At 41.7% G+C, this 22,827-nt stretch overlaps 1 protein-coding gene across 1 annotated transcript in view; it reads right to left on the bottom strand.

Annotated features, from left to right (window-relative positions):
- Positions 1-4,466: 4,466 nt before the first annotated feature.
- hs3st1l1 (heparan sulfate (glucosamine) 3-O-sulfotransferase 1-like1) overlaps positions 4,467-22,827 on the bottom strand; it is a 35,862-nt gene continuing 17,501 nt past the window's right edge. Inside the window, exon 2 of the mRNA XM_020651985.3 lies at positions 4,467-5,972. Within this exon, the coding sequence (XP_020507641.2) occupies positions 4,849-5,781 (933 nt within the window). The 5' untranslated portion in view covers positions 5,782-5,972 and the 3' untranslated portion in view covers positions 4,467-4,848. The remainder of the gene's footprint in view (positions 5,973-22,827) is intronic.

Genomic DNA, 22,827 nt, shown 5'->3' with positions numbered 1-22,827 from the left:
TTAGGATTTAGTGGGGAAGCACCACAGATATAACGTTAGTGGAGTATGTTTATGTCTTTTTTACCTTATGACCCTTTATAGAGCTATCTTTCTCAGTGACATATTCTCTATTCTCTGCTTCTGTTGTTCTTAACATATAAGACAAGATGGTGAAACACTAAGCTTGTTTCTAAGGAGGTGTTTGCACATACAGCCCTCTCATGAAGCAGTATGTGCAGGATGTATAACTGCAGCCTTGAAAAGAGAGAAATCCTGCACACTGATCTTGCTCAGCGTCAACTTTCTTAGAAGATACACAACATTTCTGTTCCTCTGGACCTTCGTCATGTGTGCTCTCAAACAACTCCCAAAGCCGTTATCTTCAGTAGACAATGCTCCACCCACTTTGTGTGCACAGGTGTTGGACATTTGATTTAATTAGGGGTGTCTCTCATTCATCAGCAGGGACCTGTGCAGAATCACTCACAACTAAATCCACATAAATGGAGGTCAATCAGATTTTAAGATTGCCCATGCAGCCCCTGGCAACCCCTCTGGACACGCCCCTGACAGCCACATAGCATATTTTATATAATTTGCTTTTTTTTTTGTTACTGCAATTTGGCCTGGTGGTTCATAACACAGTGTTCTGTTGTATGCCAAACTTTAAATCCATACTTCATACATCAGTGACTCTTGACTTTCTGTCTCCTGCAGAGCAGCATGAAGTCCACTTGCACGAGGAGGCTGTGCTTCACTTTGACTAAATAGACAGTTTGATACAATGAGCTCAGCGTGTGTAGCCCTGATCTCACCTCAGTTTTTTTTTTCATCCCTTTGTTTTCAGGGCCTCAAAGGATTAATCAGAAGCTTTTATAACTCAGCTGCAAATAAGCAGACATGTCTCCTTCTCCTCCCTTTGACCTGAATGCAGCAGAAGCCTTCCCTTCCCCTTCAGCTAAAACTTCCATGAGAGCAGCAAACACATGCCCTCTGCACCCGAGGCAATGAAAAATAAATCAACAAACAAATGAATAAGTAATCACAAAGGAACAAAAAAAACAAGGAGCCTTTAAATTATGTGTGAAAAACAGGTTTATCTGAACTGCTCTTAGGTTTCTGAGGCTTTTGTGTTTGCGATTATCCAGCGTGTATTTTGGGAAACATCGGTTTGCGAGTCCCTGATCTCATTACATTTATGTTCATTGTTCTTTTTCTGATCAAGCAAGATGTAAAAAGGCTTCAGTGATGTTGTGTACGGCATTGTTGGATATAGTATGCATCAGTCCCCACAGGCTTTTTGCATTTGAGCCAAAAAAACAGAGAACTAAAAACACTGTGCTGCTGCTCGGTGATGTCTTGGCAGCACAAATTGAATAAAAGTGTGTTTTCTTATCCTGCACGGTGCCACCTTGATGTTTTAGAAATAGCTTCACGGTGATGCGAGCTCGGAGGCATCGTCCAGATGGTCACACCTGTGTGCACAGCTGTGCGGAGTAGCTCTGTTTTTAATAGAGATATAAACACAGAGATGCTCATTCAGATGGCAATGAGGTTATCTTTGAAATCCTATAAAAGCACTGCATCATCATTAAAACAGCAAGTCATTCAGGGTGTAATTAATCGCTTGTAGAGATGCTTCAGGTGCTGCAGTGTTCATGAACTAAAAATTAAAATGAAGAAAACTAACTCCTGCAGTTATAGAGCTGCAGCCCGGCTCAGTGACCCATGCTGGTTATAGTTTATGTGTACCTGCTGAGCCGTGTCAGTCATCTCCTAATGAGTATTAGCTTCTAACATTGAGGTCATTAATACACATGAAGGACACCTCCGTAATAGACTTGTACTGCACAAATACAGTGATTGTTAGTTTGCAGCTTAGCAAGCAGCAAGCGTTCCTCGTGCTTTGATTCGATGCTAAGTGCTTCATCAATCACAATCCCAGACAGATCATTAGAGGCTTCTAGGATGACAAGAGCAGCTAAAGCATCTAGAGCAGATTGCTTCAGACCACCCCTCAAACCTTTAATTACGCCCGAGGTTGGCAGTTATCAAAGACATGCCATGATAAGTGACTCGCTCAATGGTAGCCATTAGTTAAAGCAACTTGTTAGTGTCAGGGGCTTTAAATGACTTTACTTTGCATTACAGAATCATAGCATTATGTGCTTTTTACATACAACAGGACACACAGATTCTCAGATTACCAAAAACACCAAAGGCTGGATTGAACTTCCAACTGCACAAGACACTGCAGTTTTCAATGGCAGAGCTCTGACTTTGCTATTTTCAGACACTGTAACCAGATTGAAGCAGGATTAAATGTCCTTGCACAATACTTTTGTGCAAAGTGCTTCAAAAACAATGAAGATAATGCTGTCCTCCACCTAGTTTGGCTCCCCAAAAAATGTGGCTTAACATAGGTGTAATGGGACTTTTTTTTTTTACTAGAAATGAGACAATGACCCTTGCTTAGAGTTGAGTTTTTTTAAGTGTGAAATGTAAGAATACCGTCATGCTTGCAAATTATTAAAAGAAAATAGAGGCCAGATTCTTAAATGAACTTGATAAACAGCTGAATTATCTGGGGGGAGGGGGGGGGCAGCATTATGTCATTGTTTAATTGATCCAACAACTCACTTTAATCGAACCAAAAGGCAGCAGCGATTACAGAATCTGTTGGGGCCCTATAGGCAAAAACTCATTGACCATTTTGTCTGCCAGTTTCCCAACATTTACTCAGCTTCCTCTTTCTCCCTTTCTTTTTTTCACTCCCAGACAGATATTTCCTCTTTATTTTCCTTCGTTGACTTTCATTGACAAATGTTGGTTTTCAAAGCAAAAAGACATGCCACGTTTAGCAGGTCAACAAGAGGGAGTGCTGTTAGGCGGTGCCCCCTTTTTCTTCCGTTTTTGCAAAATTTGCACATTTTGAGCCACTGCTGTGGTTTAAAGTTTGTCAGCCCCAGGGGCCCCCCACTGGCCTGGTGCCCTAAGCAGTTGCTTGCCTTGCCTATTAACAAACAGCCCCTCTGCCAAAAGTCAACCCTGGATTATCATATAAAGCCCATGCAGTCATATCTCCACATTGTGTATAGTCTCATTTCTGCAGTTATTACATTTTAGGGGATTTGCTGATATAAATGTCCTTTTCCTGAGAGGACCTACTGCTGACTGCAGTTCAAAATGAGACCGCTACAAATGCACTTTGCAGCTCTCAGTGGTCCTGCAAAACGACAAGCACACTCAGTCAACTTTTCCTGAAATAAACGAGGGCTTTAGGAGAGAATTTGTTCGGCGTGTGCTCTCACATTGTAAGTAAAACATGCCCTTTTGTCCTTCCGACACACCTGCTTAATGGAAACACTGGTAATGTAACACCTTAAGAATGATTGTGTGTGTGTGTGTTGTGGCAGAGGAGCAAGGCCGCTCGGGCCGTTCTCTTCTTGATTCATAGCAGAGCAGACAGGCCTCGACCTGGGTCAGGAGGTAAAACGTCACAGGCCCTTCACCTGTGTGTGCACCCACAGAGGGGATCCTCGAGAGAGCACGTCTCGACTCATTTCCTCACGCAGCTCTCTTGTGGGTTCCTCTGGTGCCAAAGTGCCCCCTGGTGAGCAGACGTAAGAAAAGTCCCTGAGCAAGAGGACTTACGGAGGATTTAGCGCTGCCTTTTCATCAAACACAACTTGTGTACACACATGAGAATCACATCATTTTCCAGTCTAATTATACTTTAAAGCTCCAGATCTTCATGAACTATTTATATAAATATTCAGCATAATTCTGTGTAGCCTACAGCTATGCTCCCCCTCCCCTGTTCTGTTCTGGATATAGATCCAATGTAGCATCAATGACTACTTGCCTCAGGAGAGTTATAGTGCTTATTCCAGCAGACAGAGCAAGGAGATCACATGAATATCACATCCCAGTGGAGCTGTAGCTTTGGCTGCTGTTTAAAGCCTAATCAATGAAAGAAACATGACCCGTGTCTATCTGATGTGGAGACGACAAGATGTTTCTGGGAAAAAAACTGCATGCCAAGAGTGATTCAGGAAAGAGATAATATGAAGAGAAACGTTTACACAGATACAGGAGCATTTGTGATGTTCCGCAGCACTGCTAGGCACATGATTTAATGACTATATTTAACACCTGGGCAAATTGTTGCAGAGAAAAGCAGCAAAATGCAGCAGCAGCTCCCTGGAGTTGAGCTTGCTGACTATGGCGATGTGACTGATTTAGCTGCAGGCACAGGCTACCTTCAGTGTCCAAAGCCATTAGTGATTCCTGTACTACTAAAGCGCTGCTCCAGGGTACCCATTTCCCTTGCATTAATGATTACCTTCCACCTTAGCAAATCAAAGGCTTATTCAAATGCCTCTGCCTACCTACACATACTCCCTAAATAACCCGGGTTAGTGGGCTCAGGGAGCTTTTGATGGCCAGAATGTATGGAGAGAGACGGAAACATGCAGCTTGTCTGGTACATTTGAAAGCAGAACCATTTATTATCAAGTACGAGAATATCAAACAAGAGAGAAGAAAAACAGTTCATCCGTTTCACAAACTCGTTTTTTTGCTGCAGTTTTGATCACTTAAACCAGCAGAGATAGAACAACTTATTAAGCTTGGAGACTCCTCCAGTTAATCTTATGCCCCTAGTTACAGTTTGTCTTCTTTTTTTTTTGCCTTATCATTTGATTATAGAATGGCTCTGCTGAAACCAGAGTCCACAACAGAAGTTAATAAGAGGCTATACAAAGGGGGTTTGTAAATGTTAGTTTTGTAAAGTGCTTCATTCCCCCTTTTCGTCCTAATCACAGACAAGGCAGCGGCTCCTTCGAGTCTGATCCGTGATCGGGTTACTTATTGCCAGTCGAAGGTGCGCTTCACCAGCCTGAAGAAGGTTCGGTTGTGCTCCTGCAGGTAGGAGCGGAGCTGCTGGAGGACGGTGCTGTTCACTGCCGGGTGAGGGCGCCCTTTGGACTCGTGCAGACAGCGCTCTCTACCGTCACTGCGGATGCAGTAAAACCCCTTGGTCTGGTTGAAGTAGAAATTGGAGGATACTATCCTTGGAGGCAGGTTGAGGAAACGCTCCACCTTCTGAAGCTCTGGCAGCGGGTCGCGAATCAGAGCGTCCCCGTCTACAATGTGTATCTGTTCCAGGGGGAAGTGACGCAGCCAGTTCCGCATGTGGATATCGTACAGGCTCCTCTGAATGGCCTTGTACCTGATGTTTAAGGCTCCGTTGCGCACTAGCAGGTTCTCAATGGCTTGCACAGGCTTGTGGTTCTCAAGGCGGTTGAAGTAGACCTGGGTGTAGTCGGATATGACACGCTCTGCTGGGTCCCGCAAGATCAGCAGCAGCTTTATGGACGAGTTCATGGCGCATATGCGTTCTGGTGCGAGGGCTGATGTGAAGTAACCTGGAGTCTTTTCCACCGTGATCTGGTGCGGGTAAGAGTAGGGCATCAGCTCGCGGTACCACTCAAAGCCCTTGGCATAGTTCTCATCCCAGTCAAAGAAGTGCACCTCGGTGGCAGCAGCAGCGACCTCAGGGTGAATGTCCAGCATCTCCAACAGCGCTCTAGTTCCCCCCTTGCGTACCCCGATGATGATACTGTGCGGGGCTCTTTTACTTGTCCCGGGGGGTGGAGATGAGGGCAACACTCCAGAGAAATTGGCTGGTAGTCCAGAATCAAGGTCTAGTGACATGTCAAATCCTGCCTGGACAAGCTCAGGCGGGGCAGCGTACGTCTGGAGAACCAGAAGAAACGCAGAAGCCAGCAGACGAGCCATGGTGATGACTGAAGAGTGATGATTGGTCAGGAGACAAAAGAAAAAAGGGAAAGGTACAGAGTGTTTTAGCTGAGGATGAGATCTGTCTTTGTGAGCTCAGGGGTAACAAGGGCGGTGCGAAGTGCAGTCTTTGTCAGCCATTGGGTTTCACCTGGAGGAGGAGGAGAAATCATCGACAGTCCACGGCACATCTGTGGGAAAGAACAAAGAGATAAAAAAAGAGAAGAAAAGCTTTTAGATTTCAGGAATATAAAGCAGAATGAATGTCTACATTATACTGAAATGGCACTTTCCTCATTCCCCTGAAAAAGCAATCCAGCCATAAATACAATCTGTGTCTGTTATAAGTGTATCATCTCAAAAGGATCATCTCAATTCATCTTTCTTCGAGTCTCTTTTCATCTTCCCTCTTCCCATCTGCTCTCTCCTCTAACTCCATACAGTCACTTTCAATTCATTATGTAATGTCTGCGACTGAAAGCATTAAGTAAGACAGCTTGTTAGAAAATGTGAGATATGTAAATGTGTCTGAAGGCCAGCAGTCAGGGCAGTTGTGCTTCGTCTTTGTCTGCCAGAATTCACATTAGAATCAATACACCTAACACTCCCCCACACACACACCACAGCCAGGAGCATCACAATCAAGGCAGTCTGAGACTTATAAAGATACATTTATTACTGGAAATCCGAAGAGTTCCCACTTTTAGGTGACTTTGATTTCCTATATACGCCAAGACAGATCAATACTAGTGCAATGAAATTCAGCAAACACAAGGAGATGGATTAGACTGGACTTAAAGTATCGCTTTAGAAACCTCTAAAAGCATGGGAAAGATCCACATTTTCTGCCTTGTCTCTTAACTTTAAAAAAAAAAAAATTCTACAAAAAAGCTTGTTGAATATTGAAGTATTTGTTGTGTTGCCGTCAATGAGTGCTTGTCAAGTGGTTTGCCTTCAGTAAAGTAAGAAACAACACATGTTCACACAACTGTTCACCTGCTCACATGTTGCAGGAATCTGTGAGTTTTGTAAAATGTCAAGGAATGAATTTTAAGAAGTCTCGAGTTATCTCCACGAGGAAAACAAGGCGAGCGAGCTGCTGCTTACTCTGTGCTAGTCAAAACAACAGGAACAGGCTATGCAAACATTATCTTTAACAGCAAAGGTCAAAGTGAGGTAATCTGCACACACCAAGACACACACACACACACACACACACACACAGATGTTATTTATCACTTTTACTTTAGGTTATAAATAGACAAGAACATATTTTCAAAACAGTGTCTCTTTTGTTGTGTTAAATTAACATTTGGGGATTTTTGCATGCAGCAGGAACACTCTACCAGAATCCCTGAGTCACTTTATGTAGATGGCAGTCTGGGCTTTAAAGAGGATAGGGAGGGGGTGGGGGGGGGGGGGGGGGTGGTAGAGGTAAATCATTCATATTCCTTTTTATTGCAGCAAGGAGCCTTTATTTTTTGAAATAAGTGTTTCTGTCAGAATATCCTGAGAACCCAAGAAAGAAATATCACGTCACCTTAACATCAGCGAATTTCTAGAATATAACACCAAGTCCAAAAATAGTTTAAAGGTCACATATGATCCTCCTTTTCAACCAGTTTAAATAAGTCTCAGAGCTCCTCAAAACATGTCTGTGAACTCTGATCCTGTATTTGATCAAGTCTATTAACCCCTCTATTTCAGCCCTGCTCAGAACAGGCTGTTTCTGTGTCTGTACCTTTAAATGTAAATGAGCTGTGTCTGACCACGCCCCCTCTCTGGAAGGGGATGTGGCTCGGTCTTTCTCGCTCCATGTCCTATTGTTTACAGTGAGAAGGCAGACTCACAAGGCAGAACAAACACCTAGCTGTAGGAGTGTCACCCACCTGGGGGAGGGGTTACTGCCCTTTGTGATGTCATGAAGGAAAAATCTCTAAACGGCCTGTTTGAGCACACATTTTCTGAAAAGTGGAGCAGGCAGAAGACGGAGAGGATGGACTTTTCTCATCATTGGGGGGTTTGTAGACAGACTAGGGACACATATTAGTGTTAGAGAAACATGGTGAATTGGATTTTACATATAATGTGACCTTTAATAGTGAAATTGTTCATGTTTGTAAAATAAATAACTAACAGGGCCAGTTTGACAGTTTGGGTTTAACTTGTGGAACAGCCTTCATAAAGAGTTAAAAATAGGTTGTTGACTTTTAAAATAAATGTTCAAAAATAAGTAGATAAAAAAAGAGTAAAGACACGCTCAGTTTTTGGGTAAGATTTGAAGAATGAAGGTTTTGATTTGTTGATAATGTTTATATGTCAGGGCATCAACTATTGATTGGGGCTGCTAATAAATCCAAGGTAACCTTGTAAAGCATACAGCACCACTGATATTCACAGGGGAGCAAACAAGCTTGTTTTATGTCTGTATGTACAGAGCTATCTGTTTATCTGCACAAAGCTGTACTCTCTTGTTGACGGAGCTCAGTTGTTTGCACATAAACTTGATAAGCTATGAGGGGAGGAGACATTTTTTCAATATAATAATGAGGCCCGAATTGAAAAATTTGTATTCAAGTTTCACCGTTTAAACGAAGCTTCCTCGCTGAAAGGAGCAATCAAGGGCAGCTCCAAGAAAAACAACAACAGTCTCATCCTCGTCATGGTAACGGCTCCAGACCTCCAGGGGACTGATTGTCAATGCAGACAAAAAAAAAACCGCAAAAAAGATACTTTAATCAAAAGTCCAGATTTTAAGATGATCATCAATTTGTAAGACGTATAAAAGTAACAGCTGAACTCTGTGTGCATCAGTAGTTTTTTCTACTGACCCACTTTGATTATTAAGTCTCTGCAAGCGGAAATATCTCCAGCACATTTTCATCACAAAACATCTCCTTTAATTAAAGGATGTTAAGGTCTACCACAACACATTGTGTGCAACACATTTCCACCATGTCACCGGTGGCCTTTCTCTCACCTTTCAGAGTCTTTCAGGCGTATAAAGGCTGTGACACACGCCCCCTGCTTCACCCTCCAACCTGTGGCGCGAGTGGAAGACTGAGGCGGTGAGCTGAACACAGGAGAGCTGACCTGCCCTACAGGGCTCAGGGTTCTGCAGGAAGGCACTTATGTGCTGTGACAGGCGTGCCTGCCTGTCAGCGTTTCCCTGGCAGAGAGCTGCCAAGTCCAATGCTAACAGCCAGACAGCCAGACGAGCTTTCTGTCTCATCCAATCCCCCCCTCCTCCCGCCTCTCACAGCACATCACCACCTGGAAGGAGCCATTGTTTCACATTCCACTGGGCCCAGTTGCTTTATTCAGCACTTGATGCATAACTTTCCTGCTCTTCATTCTGCAGGCAGCCAAGCAGCACTCCTCCAGTATTTGAAAGATTCTTAAACTTAGACTTTTTACTCCGCGCAATGTCAGGCAGGTGGAAGGTTACACAACATGTTTCTAGGGAAAAACCATGACCTCACTGGGAGTAGAAAACTCAGCTCAGCGGGAGTAGAGAGCTCAGGTCACTCTTTTTGCTTAAGGAGTTTGCATGTGTTGCTTCAGTGCATGTCACCTCAGGGAGTGTGGAGGTGAAGCGTCTTATGGCCTGCAGGCGTGAGCATGAAGGTGGGGCCAGACAACTCTCTCACTAACAATTCGTTGAATAGAGCAGCTTTGTTAGTGGCCATAGCTGCAAAGTATGACAATCGAAGTACAACTGTACTTCTTGTACTGTCACATATTTCCCATTTTATGAGTTTAGGGCTGCAGTAGACATAAAATACGTGAATAGTAACTAAAGCACAGTGACTAAAACATTAAACTAATACATGCTGCATCATTTAAAAAGAGCATGAATGTTTGCTCGTCTTCTCATGTCAGCCCAATGACAGCTGGGATGTGCTGGGATCTGGTCGCGGCCTCGAACAGATCAAGTGATTTAGAAAATGACTAGATGGATATTTTAAGAATACCTCAACCTTACTAAAAAGTCTACTTTGACCATTTGTTTAAAGCAGGATTTAAATCCTGGTTTCCTGGATAAAGGTGCCGTTTTCGTTTGACCCAACCATTTGCCTGTCTACAGCCCTCAGCAGAATTTTACTCTTTAGCTCTAAAGTTTCATATTTTGAAGCTTATGGTCACTGACAAAGTGGTTGACTCTTCATAGTTGGAAGGGAGAACAAATGGACAGTGTTTTTTTTTTTTTAAGTATTTTGTTGGTTGATACCATAGACTAAATAAACACAGACAAAGCCTAAGGGACATCACCTATTGGGTTTGAAAAAATAAATCCAATTTTTATTGTCAACCTTCAACTTAGCTTTATAAGTTTGGAACCTCACAAATCTATCTTCACTAGCATGTAATAAATCATCCTTTCCAAGGTCGCCATTTATCCACAGCCCATAGATATCATGGCACTAGTTGAATACACATACACATACTCCACATGCTAACAGTTTGCAAACAACAGGCTGAAGATGCTTGCAGAGTCAGATTTGTGCAAAATCCAGTATTATTACTATACCTTATCAGTGGTTGTTTAGTTTCTCAGAACATCTTTGCCTTTTTTGCACCATCTGCCTCTAAAGAGGGCATCAGTCACACCCCTAACTACGCATGACTCTTATCTTTCACAAGATCCAGATTGAGTCATCAAAAATTCTCCCCCCATTCAGTGTATGCCGATAAAGACGTCAACTAATCAGACAAAATCATTGTTTTGTACCAGGCTGTAAACATGTTAATTTCTGCTTAGGACATTTTAATATAGGGTGTGTATGGGACTTCCAGGTCTTTTGGAGCCAGCCTCAAGTGGACACTCAAGGAACTGCAGTTTTTAAGATTGGCTTTATTTTTCAACACTGGAAGTTGCTGCTTGGTTGTTACCTGAATTGAGTGTTTTTCCATTGAAGCTATAGCAGGCAACTACTCAGTGAAAAAAGGGAAACATATCAGAATCAGATGAACTTTATTTAATTCTGTAACATGCAGAAGTAGGACATGCTGGAGCAGTTTTTTTTCTGACTTTTTAAATCATTTTGCAATCACTCGTTCTTCAGTAATTACACATCAAATCAACCTCTGACCTCATGCAATCATAAGCAATCTGATTGGCAAATACAGTACATACCTTGAATTTGGTATTGTAAAATCTAAATACTGTATAACATATTCATGAGCTAATATGAACAATAATTACCTCATATATACTGTAAAGGTTTATTTCCAACCTGTCTGCAGCTCTAGTGTAATGTCACTGGGGTTTAGAAGGGATTCATTAGTGGCTAATAGCAGAAGCATTTTACCACAGTCATCAGTTTAACAGATTATTATGTGTGTATATTTGAATGTGTAATCTCTGGGATTTGCTTGAGTGACATGAGTGAGATGTCTCTCTCACTTGCACACAGGGCTGCTTTGGCCCCACGTTGACCCTGGTGATGACTCAGTGGAAATGAAAATTGAACTCTGTACAGACAAAAGCATTAATCCTAACTGTGCTGTTCCAACTTTAACTCATGCTTCAGAGCCTCCACACGAGAGCTGCACTTGCTGAACATTATCCATGCGTTAAAACTTTTCCTGCACCGGGCCAAAAGTGCAGTCTGCCGTTTGAGCAGACAGCTCCGCCACAGATCTGAACTGTTCATTATATCCCAGCAGGCAGAGACAAGGGCTCCACAGGTGTGACAGGAAACCAGGTTCCCACTAATTAACCCAAACAGCCACCTCCATGCATTCACCGAACACACGCTCATTCATATTCAGCAGGCCCCATGCTATTAATGAGTATCAAACCGGACGGATTTGTTTTTTTAATGGCCGCTCATTAGAAACATAAGTACAAAATAATTATAACTGTGATAAGGCTTGATTACAGAGGTGCCATTAAGTTAAGTGATTTCAAGCGAGGACGTCAAAAAGTGTTAGTCATTGTAAGAATTGTTTTTCCTGTTATGATCACACATTTTAAAGTATTAACACTTCATCAGAAAAAGCTACAGGAGAGGAAATGTCTTTATTTATTTTTAGAATGGCCTACAAAACTGAATCAGAACAAAGAGCAGAGACAAACTTCTTTTATTTTGTGTCTTCGCTTTTTTTTTCCTACTCTGCCAAACCTCTGCTTTTAAGGATGAAAAAAAAACAAAAAAAAGAAGAAAATACTCATTAAATTAGCAAAAGTATCTGATAACAGAACAAGAAAATATCACTCAGGGGTGTAATGATATTTAGTAAGGGTGCTGTCTCTTTAAGGCCCCCCTGCCCATGTGCCCACTCTCCTCCGATTGGCCAGCTCTGTTTGCAGTAGCAGGGAAATTTGAGTGAGCTTCCGGTTGGTAGTGTTTCATGAAGTTCTCTTAACATCTCGTTCAGAGCAGCAGGAAACCACGTCCGGGGATTACGCCAACAACTGTGTCTCTTATATTTGTATCTTACAAAACTGCAGAGGATAACCCCCAATCCAGACATACCCAGTGCCCGCCGCGATCCATCAGCGGCATCGTTTTACTCCATCGGACGGCCCGCGCTCTGCGTCCTTGGATCCGTTTGTGGAACTACTAGATCCCGCGCGAATAAAGAGAAAAATGTGCAAACAACATGTTGCATTGTCTTTCTGAGGGTGACTTGTCCTTGTTTTATTTTGAAATTGTGCGTTTCTTTGTCTGACTTCCTGTCTGGGTTGTTATATTATGTCCAGCTTGACGCGTGCCTGCAGCGTAATGTATTTGAAACGGAGCAGAGCGTAGTGGTGCTGTTGGCACTTTCCGCAGACGGACCGCGACGCTCGCTGTGGAAACGCAATGATTGATTAAAGTGGCAGCGAACTACGGTGTAGTACGTGGTGCTGATGGACCCCGACATACAAGTATGTGGGGATTCAGGGCTCGTACGGACATCCAACAAGGTAAAATTATATGTATATATGTAAATATGGATCCGCAGAATAGATCTCCTTTAATATCAATGAAAATGTTTGGAAACAAAGAAACATGCTCCTTCATAAAACTGTCCATTAAAAAGAACAATTAGCATATAAAGTCTTGATTTAAGTTATTTCTTCTTCTCTTAACTTTCACTGTGCAGTGTTTCTACATCTCTTGCGTCTGTGTGTTTCTGGCTCGCAGCATCATTACATGAGCTTTTGTAAGATGCTGCAACCCCTTGCCCTCCTCCCAAACAAAAAAAGAAACGATCACAGAAACTCTCTCACCTCCTCTCTATTTTCTCCTCCTGCTCTCTCCCCTCTGCTCCCTCCTCTCCTGCTCAGTCATTCTCTCCAACCAGCCCTCAAAAACCTGCAACCAATATCTTTCCCTCCCACACACATCCGGCTGTAACTCGGAGATTGTACTCCCACGTACGCGATTGGTTTTACATTATTAATGCTTTTTGGTTCACACTTGCTCAATTTATTAATCTCTGTTGCAACAACTCGATGTTTCAGTTACACTCAGCGGACAGACGTGATCTCATCTCACCTTCTTTAACTCCCTAACGTTTTTATTTTAAGAGAGCACAGCATAAAGAAATGTTTATGTTTAATAACCGGGGGGATTTACTCCAGAAGACACGGTGTCAATCAATACCAGTAAGAAAACACGCTGCATCTGCACACCTTGAGCCCTGCTGAGCAAGTCAGTCCTCCATACAAGCCTGAGCAGGATTCAGCGCAGTGAAAGAGAGAGTTGCCACGTTCAGCCTCCATACTGCTCAGGAGAGGAATGAGCAATGATCTCCCGTCCATACAAAAGTACAACAGAGGTGCCCTTGAGTTGGCTGCCCCGTTAGCAAGGCATTTAACCCCCGACTGAGAAAAGAGAACGACTTTCTCCTGGAAAAGGCTCAAAGATCTCCTGCAAACGCCTGCAATACCCAATAGACGAGTACAACTCTGCGGAAAGTGAAATCTGAGGCAATGGAGCCGTACTTTTTTATTTGAGAAGGCACTTCTTCTTACCAGCATTTTTCATGTTTACAGGAACCAGTTTAAAAAGGTATAATATGTAGAATTTTATTCAAATGTATAAATTAAAATATCTAAATTATTAAAAAATTATATAAATATGTTATGTATTTAGTTGAGTTTAGTTGATTACTCATTAACCCCATGAAAGGGTTAATGATATGAATTATATGAGAGGATATTGCATGTCTTTTGTTGGCCAGATCATTTACAGCACTTGACCAGTTCATTCTCAGATGGATTCTCACTGGATGAATTATGGAAACCATTAATAGACTTTAAATTTAGAGTCTGATGACAAAAAGCTTGGATCTTAAATTGCAGGTTTTATCCGACATCCCGGCTGCATTTGACATCGTCATGCTGAGGATTTTTATATATTTGTATTTTTTTTTTGTGTCAGCGTGTGCAACAAAGAAACAAGCAAACAGATGTAATTAAAACGAATGGGAACCCCGTCCTTGTTGTGAGAATAAATTGCACTGCAGCTGTGATGGTGCGCATGAGAAAGACGATGACCTAATCCACACCCACATGTCAGCGGAGGCAGTCATTAGGGACTTCAACAGGAATACTCATGGCTGATTACTGTGTTTAACAGTGAACTCCCATACATCGACTTACAACCTCACAGTATAGAAATCCTTCAGCTCTTTTTTTAAACTGCAGAACGCTTCAGTGTGCAACAAAAAATCTCCAATTAGCAATTTCTCTGCCCACAGCCATCTGTGCACAAGTAGAACCGGAGCCACACAACTTGATGAAGACTCAAACAAATGCATGTTGATGCTACATTAACTAAATCTGCATAAAGAGATGTACCAACAAACAACAACACACACATCATTGTACATGATATTAGGGGTGCAATGGATCAGAAACCCGTTTGGATCATTATGTGAATGTGCAAAAAAAAAAAAAGAGAATGAAAATAACTATGGATGTTATGAGATGGACAAAACAGAGCAGTGAGATTCAGTTCTGGAGCTAGCAGTGAAACTGTGAGATTATCTACTTATTCTAAACAATCAGTAGTTACACAGGGTAGACAGTTGAAAGTGAGATATCAACACTTAAAGATGTACTGTAAAACCTTGATTAGTAGGGCTGTTGTTTACATGAATCTATGAAATGACCTCACAAACATGGCCGCCCTGTGCACATCACTGTTACTCCTTTCACTTGGTGCAGGTGATAGCAGGAAGCATCATCTTGACAGCAATCGAGAAGATTTACCGCACACAGGAAGGCTGAATTACTGCTTCTTTTTATTAAATTACATTCTCAAACAAACAACGCGTTTCACCCGCATGGCTTTATCAGGCTTGTGATATTAAATGACCCTAACTTTATTTGGGTAAGGCATGAATACGAGACGGGGCTTTACATTATTAAAAAAAACGAATTTGTGCACATCAAAGATGGGAAAGACTTCAACATTGATAATTAACACCAGAAACTATATAAAAGTGCACAATATAAGGTCATTGATGAACAATAACAAATCACTTATTTGTTCTTTCTTTGAGAAACAGCCCATCTCTGCCTACCTGCTGCACTGTGTCTGTAGTTGTTTAGAGCAGATGTGAAAACATTTCAATTCAACATAAGAGATGTGTTAGGAAACAGTAAGGTGGTTCTTCTTCTTCTTCATCCTCATCCGTCTGTTTTGTAAATTGATTTGGACTGGTTTTCATGGGGAGAATAGAGAATGGGTTTAAGCTGTGTTTACTGGGTTGTCCGATAGTCTTAAACGCATCATTCCTGAGGTGAGGTTGCTTTAAATGACGTAATAAGACTCAGGTGAAGAGGCAGCTGGCAGAGGACCCGTATGGACTTGACAGCCGACCCAAACCCATGAACTTGTTATTGAAACCATCTGTATCTTATGTGATCCAACTACAACTAAAAAAAACATGAACTCATAGACGCAGCTTGTGCTCATCGCTCATCACAAAGCCATCAGGTGCGATCAGGCCGCTGGTGGCCCGGCAGAACCGCATATGGGTGAGCTGACCTAACCTTATGTTTTCCTGTCGTGAGAACCAGTCCTTTCTGTCCTTGTCATCTCTTGACCGCTCTGTCACACTTCAGGTTAGGGCTAGTGTTTTGTTGTTTAAAATGTGCAGCCGGTGCTAGCTCGTAACAGATGGAAAAAACATTTGTTTAAATCATTAGAACATGTATTTTCTTTACTTGATCCACTTACTGATCAGCACTAAATTCATAATGGCCTCTAACTGAGACCTGACTTTATTTGTCAAAACGTGCGGCGACACAAAGCCATTAAAAGGGAAGAGGCGTGAAATGTGTACGGGCTTGTAAGTGTTACAGTATTTCTGTGTAAGACCATTCTACTATATTCTATATAGTCTGTTTCCCCCCCTTAACTCCTGACAATGTTGTGTACACATTGAGTCTACGCCTGTCATATGAAATGTGCTATATAAATAAACTTGACTTGACATATGCACATCTGTCTGGCTCTACTTCAAGAAATGTCAACAGTCAATGCACCTCATAGTTTTGGTTTATATCACAGCAACTATGCAGCAACATCTAGGGAATTATTTATTTAAAATTCAAGAGCCGGTAAAGTTTGCATTACAAACTACAACCACATAATGTTAAACCTCTAAATGATATTGAGGATAAGTTTGCAGAACATACAATGCTGCATTGCACCACAAGCGGTCATAATCCCATGACATTAGCGGTGCAGATCCCCAGTCTAAACACACCATTGTTCAACATACACAGTCCTGCTTCAGCATTCTCTGTTGCCCGGCTGAAAACTCTCAATGAGTCTTCTTCTCGTTCAGCTTTGACATTTGTCAATGCTCTGAGATTTATTTCAAGCATCAGTCGGCTTTGTCTGGATCCCCAGGAGGCGTTTTCACTGATATGAAGCGGCTGACTCGCTCATCACCTTTGGATGAGTGGAGGCAACCAATCCCAGAGCAGCTGACTCACACAGGGAAGTGCTCAGTGGCCGTTCAGTAACAACAACAGACTATGAGAAGGAATTCAATCAGAGTGAGGCCTGATGATCCTCATTCAGCCTGCCACTTCTGATAAAGCACCTCTGCTTCCCATCGCGTCCTGATCTCCCCACGTGTGCAGCCTCCTCATCACAGGCGCTCAGATAAAACCGATTCACTGCCGCTGCAGTTCTTATCAAGCCTTTCCCATCAAACCTCCTCTTGTTATCACAATGAGTGTGATCTTCTCCATGTTTAGTAATCGCTCTACAGTTCAGCGCGGAGGGAACGCTCTGAAATGCCGACTTAATCAAAAACAAATGCACCAACTTTATTCTCTCTTCCTGGATGTAAGCCTTTGGAAAGCTGATGCTGTTCTCCAGTCTCACAGGCATCCTGCAAACTGCAAAACACACATACATAATGGATGAATTACTTCATCAAATAAAAAGGAGGGCATCTTGTAATGAACTGTGAGGATACTCTTAATGTTTGATGAGGCTGATGTGATGAATAGTTTAATGAGAAAAACTTTGGTAGAAGGCCTGCTGGGTGCTGACAAAGATATCAGAGCTCTGATGAGGAAAAGTGCAGAAAAGTGCACCATGTTTAGAGAGTTTTACGCTCGTCTAGATTTGTTTATTAAACCGCATCAATCTTGCAGCTCATAGACGGCATTATGTAACACGTTTAGTGTGATCCTACCTCAGCCGAGTCTGGAGTTATGCACAGTGCAAGCTTTACTCCAGGGCGAAGCGCGTAATACATAATAACAAAGGTGTGCGTACTCTAGGGGCCTGCTGTTTTCTTCCACGAGGTCAACTTAGATATTTCATGTTTATTTCCCTAAACTACAGCTGGTGTGTGCACTTCTCCATCACTTGGCAAACTTCTCCTGGCATCCCATTGGAAGGCAGATTTGCCAGTGTTTTTTTTCCTGCCATAGTAAATATGTATTCAGCACTGCAGAACTGGAGGTTCAGTGTTTGGACCTTCTGTGATGTGCTGCCGTCTGCCAAACGCTGAAGTGATTCAACAGCAGACTGCAGTTAGCGGGCTGATAATAATTCATTCAACTTAAAGCAGTTTCCCATAGGGCTGACCTGTGTTTGCTCACATCAGAGTGGGGGAGTATTACACTGTTAGATGTGTCAGAGCCCGGGTTTGGAGTAACACCGGCACGCATGCAGCAAACAAACACTATGGAGTCAGAGACACAGAGAGCAGATGAGGAGAGGCGGACACATTACAGAGTCCTCGCACAACCCTGTGTCCTCATAGGAGGGGATTGCATTTTGGGTTGCTACACCAAATATTTGATTCAGTTTAACCCAAGGCCACCCCGTCGCCAGCATTTCTAGGCCCTGTGAACAGATATCAACCACAGCCTCAGTCAAGTTAATGCTATTACCACACGATGGTAGGTCTTCAAAGTTTTTGTCCTTCAATACTATGAAGCACACATTTTATTTAGAGTCCATAGGTACAAATATGTCTGCAACATCTCTCACGCAAAATGCAGGCAACTCCCAACACACTTAATTCGAAATTTCAGAGTTTAGTGTGTTTGGAGTTTGCCTGCATTTTTGGGGGTAATTAAAAACAAGAAATTATATATAGAGTGCATATGACTTCCATTCTTGTTGCTGTGGTTTTAAAACAGGTGTTAATAAAGTTCAATTTTTACAGATCATCAATTCTGGTATCATGACCACTTTGAATAACTATAACTTACATCCTTAAAAAAACTCTACAGCAGTTTAAATTTAACAATATCATTGAATTAAACGATGTGATATTTGCATATTTTTTGGCATTTCAATATTCTTAAAGCATCTGAAAGTTGTTGTTTTTAACTTTTAGAGTTACAAAGGGTTAGACTCATGTTCACTTATTTAGCCAGTTTTGTCGGAGAAACTAATCCAAACTAAAAATATTTATCTCAGATTAGGGTTGCACGACTTTAGATTTTTGTAAATCGACAATCATGTAACTATAGTTGAGTAGAAGTTGATTGGTTGCTGATGAAGTTATCGATTAAACCACAGAAGAAGGGAATGCTTTGCAACCAGCAAAAATATTTATTTGCAAAACTCAATCCATATCTGCTGGAAACATAAAGAAACAGCAGGTTGCATCAAATGCAATAAAGTATGCAAAATGAATGCAAAGACAATAGATCCACTTGGAAAAGAAAAACTGGGGTAAACAGTGTTTTTGACCACTCCCTTGTCACAGCCACAGTTTTAGATTTTCTATCCTGATGAACCATTAAGCGACATCGGGCATAAAGTGTCATCACAGCTGTAAAGTCCACTAGTGGACAAGTCTGTGCAACCTGTGATGTCAGACCCAATCATGGCCCCGCCCTGCACTTGGGCACTGACAGAATTGGTCAGTTCCAATTCTCCCCCCACTATGACACCCATGCTCAGCGCTCAGCCTCAGGTGCTTTCAAGTCAACAGTAAATAAACTCCTATATTTTGATTGTAGAAACATTAAATTGTCTTTTATAAGCAGAAACAGATACATACTTAGTTACTATGAGATCTGTTGTTGTAGTCTGGGCAAAAGTTTCATAATCTCACTGTTGCCAAAAAGCACGGCCTACTCTACCTTTAAACTGACTTGGCTGCAGCAACTTTCCTGCTTACAAAATTGGTGATATATTTACTATGTTGCCAAAGAGACTAAACTACTACCACATAGCTGTCGCCTCTTATAAAAGCTGTGTTTGCTGAAGTGTATTTCAAAGCCTAGCATTATCCAGAGAGGGATCTGTTTTGTTGTCAGACTCTGAACAATGACTCAGAAAGTAAACAGAGGAATGTGTTGGATCACAATTTCATTATGAAAAATCAAAACATTTAGTAGGTTTGGCATTTCGTTTTCATTGAGAACGTTTAGTTTTGAAGGTGTAATTGTAAAGTAAAGGTATTGGGAAGTAATGATGGACTAAAACGGAGGGAAGGGAAACTCCCTCTGGGTTTGTTGTTCTGTGCTCTGTGTTCACATGGACAGGACGAGACTTCCTGCAGATTCTTTATGTTTCACTCAGAGGCTCAAACATGTTTCATAGGTTTCAAATTTTCCAGGTGAGCTCCTCCCTCTCCAACTGTTGGACCTGCAACCACACCGGGGACAAGAAATGGCCCCGCCCACTCCCTGATTCTGTATGTAGAGGCATAATAGGAGAACCAAAGGAACTGTCCCAAAGAAATAAAGATTTTCTTTCGTCCAAATCCAGTTTGAGATGCATATCGTCACTTGACATAAATGGCAGAATCCTGTTTTTCCGATGTTTTATTGGCGCGTCTTGTCTCCTGCGCTCTCTGACTCACAGACACATGCTGGTGAAACAGGATGTGAGGGGTGTGGAAAGTGAGGAGGTAAACAGAATTTTATCAGATTTGGATCCATAAACACAAAAAAACATTTGAGTCAAAAACAGTTATCCAAGTGTACAGAAGAATCTGCAAATAGAGATTACTCTAATTACATGCTCACCAATTTATATCAAGGTCACCTGTCAACTTAACGGCAGACTGAGAGCTGGAGCTGAGGCGGGTTTTAAGCCTCTTGACGAACTGCTAAATCGCGCCCGTCTGTCAATCAGGTGAGCTAAAGTGCCTTATTGTGAATAACACTTATCCTTCATGAAATCAAAATGAATGAGTTATCAAAAAATTGACTGGCCGTACAGTGTGTGCCGATCAGGAAATTAGATTAAAAAGAGAGACAACACGAGTGCTGATGGTATTCCTCAAACTACTGGTGCTTTAATTCATTGGGCTAGAAACATTCAAATACACCAACACGTATCAGTTTGCACCTTCTTCAGGGTGCAGTGACACACTGAGACACACTGGCCTTTTATTATTTTCTAACCATCCTGAGTGCCTGGATCTGGATCATTTATACCAACGGTTGTTTTGGTTTTACATTTCCCCCACTTTTTTTTTCTCAAGAAATTAGCTTGTCAGACTTTTTTTTTTTTTTTTTTTGTGAACCAGGCTATAAACATCATATTTTCTAATGTAATAAAAGGCTTTTTGAATGGGTGTGTATGGGACTTCCAGTAGACACTCAAGGAAGTACAGGAGTTTATACTTCAGCATCGGCTTCAATTTTCAACACCAGAGGTTTATCGTTCTACAGCCAATCCACAGACACAAAGTGTACAAAACCTAATAATATTACCTGGTTATAATTTACCAGTGAACACTAATGTTGGTAGTATACAGCATACAAATGTAAGCATACCTAACGAGTACCTGACGAGAGTGGGAAAAAATTATTGTTTGTGCAATGTTTAAAGTGTAATTAAAAACTGATCATTAAGTAACTGTTTTTTAAGAAGTCCTACTAATCACAGATGTCACTGAGAAAGTAAATAAGCATATAAAACAAGAGTTAAGGTCTAAGTAGGATTATTGTAAAATGTCTTAACTCCAAAAATCAAGCTCTTGGAGGAAGTCAGGAAGCAGTTGACCTCCAGTGTGCATGACGTGTCACATGTGCAGCCAGAATGAGTTTCATTTGTTTTTGTGCAGTACGTGTGAATGACAAATCAGCAGAGCGTAACTGTGATATGCAGATCAGAGATGAAAGAAGGATCACACCGACACAGACAGGAACAGATTTCTGGAAATGTCGTTTAGCCGCAGCGGACGACCTTGAACTGGAACTTTCACAGTATCGAGCTTCTTCATCTGCATAAGTAATTCAAGTTGTCGCTTCACATGCTGCTCATTGATTGGAACATGATCACAGGCATCGGACTGCGTGGGTCGAGGTGGCCGACTCATTTATCAGGGCAGAAGTCTGAAAGTTGCTAAGTCATTATTTTAATGAGTCGGGTTTGTATCCGACACTTCCAGAGTTTGATGAAGGATGGTTTTACAGTTTGTCTGAAATCATTTCTATAAACAGATTTCTGCACGAGTGCGGAATCTGAAGACGATGGGCGAGATGTTTGGTGTCAGAAGCCTTCTGGTTTCTATTTGAAGTTTGAGTTGTATCAACAAATCGTGTATGAGCCGGATAAGGTTTTATGCAGGTTAGCAGTCTGTGTGGAGAGCTAATGAGGCAAAATGCAATCCTGGAACCTGTTGGCTTTTATTTGACCACATTCAGCATTTAATCAGTCTATTAAGACGTGTGTATGAATAACAGCAGATAACAATCTAGTCCTAAACACAGTCTCTAGCCTTTTTTTCAGGATTCTGCAATAGCTTATTGACACCGCCATCATCACGTCTTAGTTCTTCCATATTGATTCCTCAATAGCATAATACTGGAGTCCCAGTCTGTGATTTCCTTTTATGTTACAGTGTTGTGGAAGCATGACATGTAAAGAAACAGTGGGGGCTCCACATACACACACTCTTACATTCACACAAACAAAGCGTTGTTCTCCTCCGCTGGCTTTCACCATCTTACAGTGATCTTGTCTTGCTTCTGTAACGCCTCTGTTACTACCTCTCTCACAGCGGTACAAAAGTGGGATGACTTGGTCCCCTCTTTACACCTCGGTGACATTCATATTGAAGGCGACATGTCACAGAGGCGTCTGAATAAGGCTCCTGCTCCTGTCGCTTGTCTCAGTGACTGGTCAGACTGTAGACCATGACCAGTGAACAGAAAAGGAAGTCTTGGCAAAGGATATTTGATAGCAGTTATCCAGAGATCCACAGGATCCCAGAAAATATTTTCATTGAAACACCTAGACCTGGAAATGTTTGCCATATTTGATAAATAAAACAGCTAAATAAATATTTGTTGCATTTTGTGTTCATCACCTAACCATTAAATGTAGAGCTAGACTTTAGCTCTAAAGTTGAAAAATACAAGAAGCCCAAACCTTTTGAGAATCAGATTTTTATTTTTTTAGTCCTGGTCTTAGAGAAATAAATTACTGATTACTTATATGGTATATAGTGACAGTTTTCCTAGAATGACAACAGAGCTTTAAGATGATGACTGGGCCTCTATAAATTAATATGTCTATGCAAAGGTACTCCCACACCTGCTTCATTAAAATAAATTACATTGTCAAAGAATATGCATCATCATTTTACATTTTAATA

The sequence above is a fragment of the Labrus bergylta genome, chromosome 10 (assembly GCF_963930695.1).
Source record: "Labrus bergylta chromosome 10, fLabBer1.1, whole genome shotgun sequence".
In the NCBI taxonomy this organism is placed as follows: domain Eukaryota; kingdom Metazoa; phylum Chordata; class Actinopteri; order Labriformes; family Labridae; genus Labrus; species Labrus bergylta.
The sequence above is the reverse complement of the archived record's forward strand: the minus strand, read 5'-3'. Positions and strand labels throughout refer to the sequence as shown.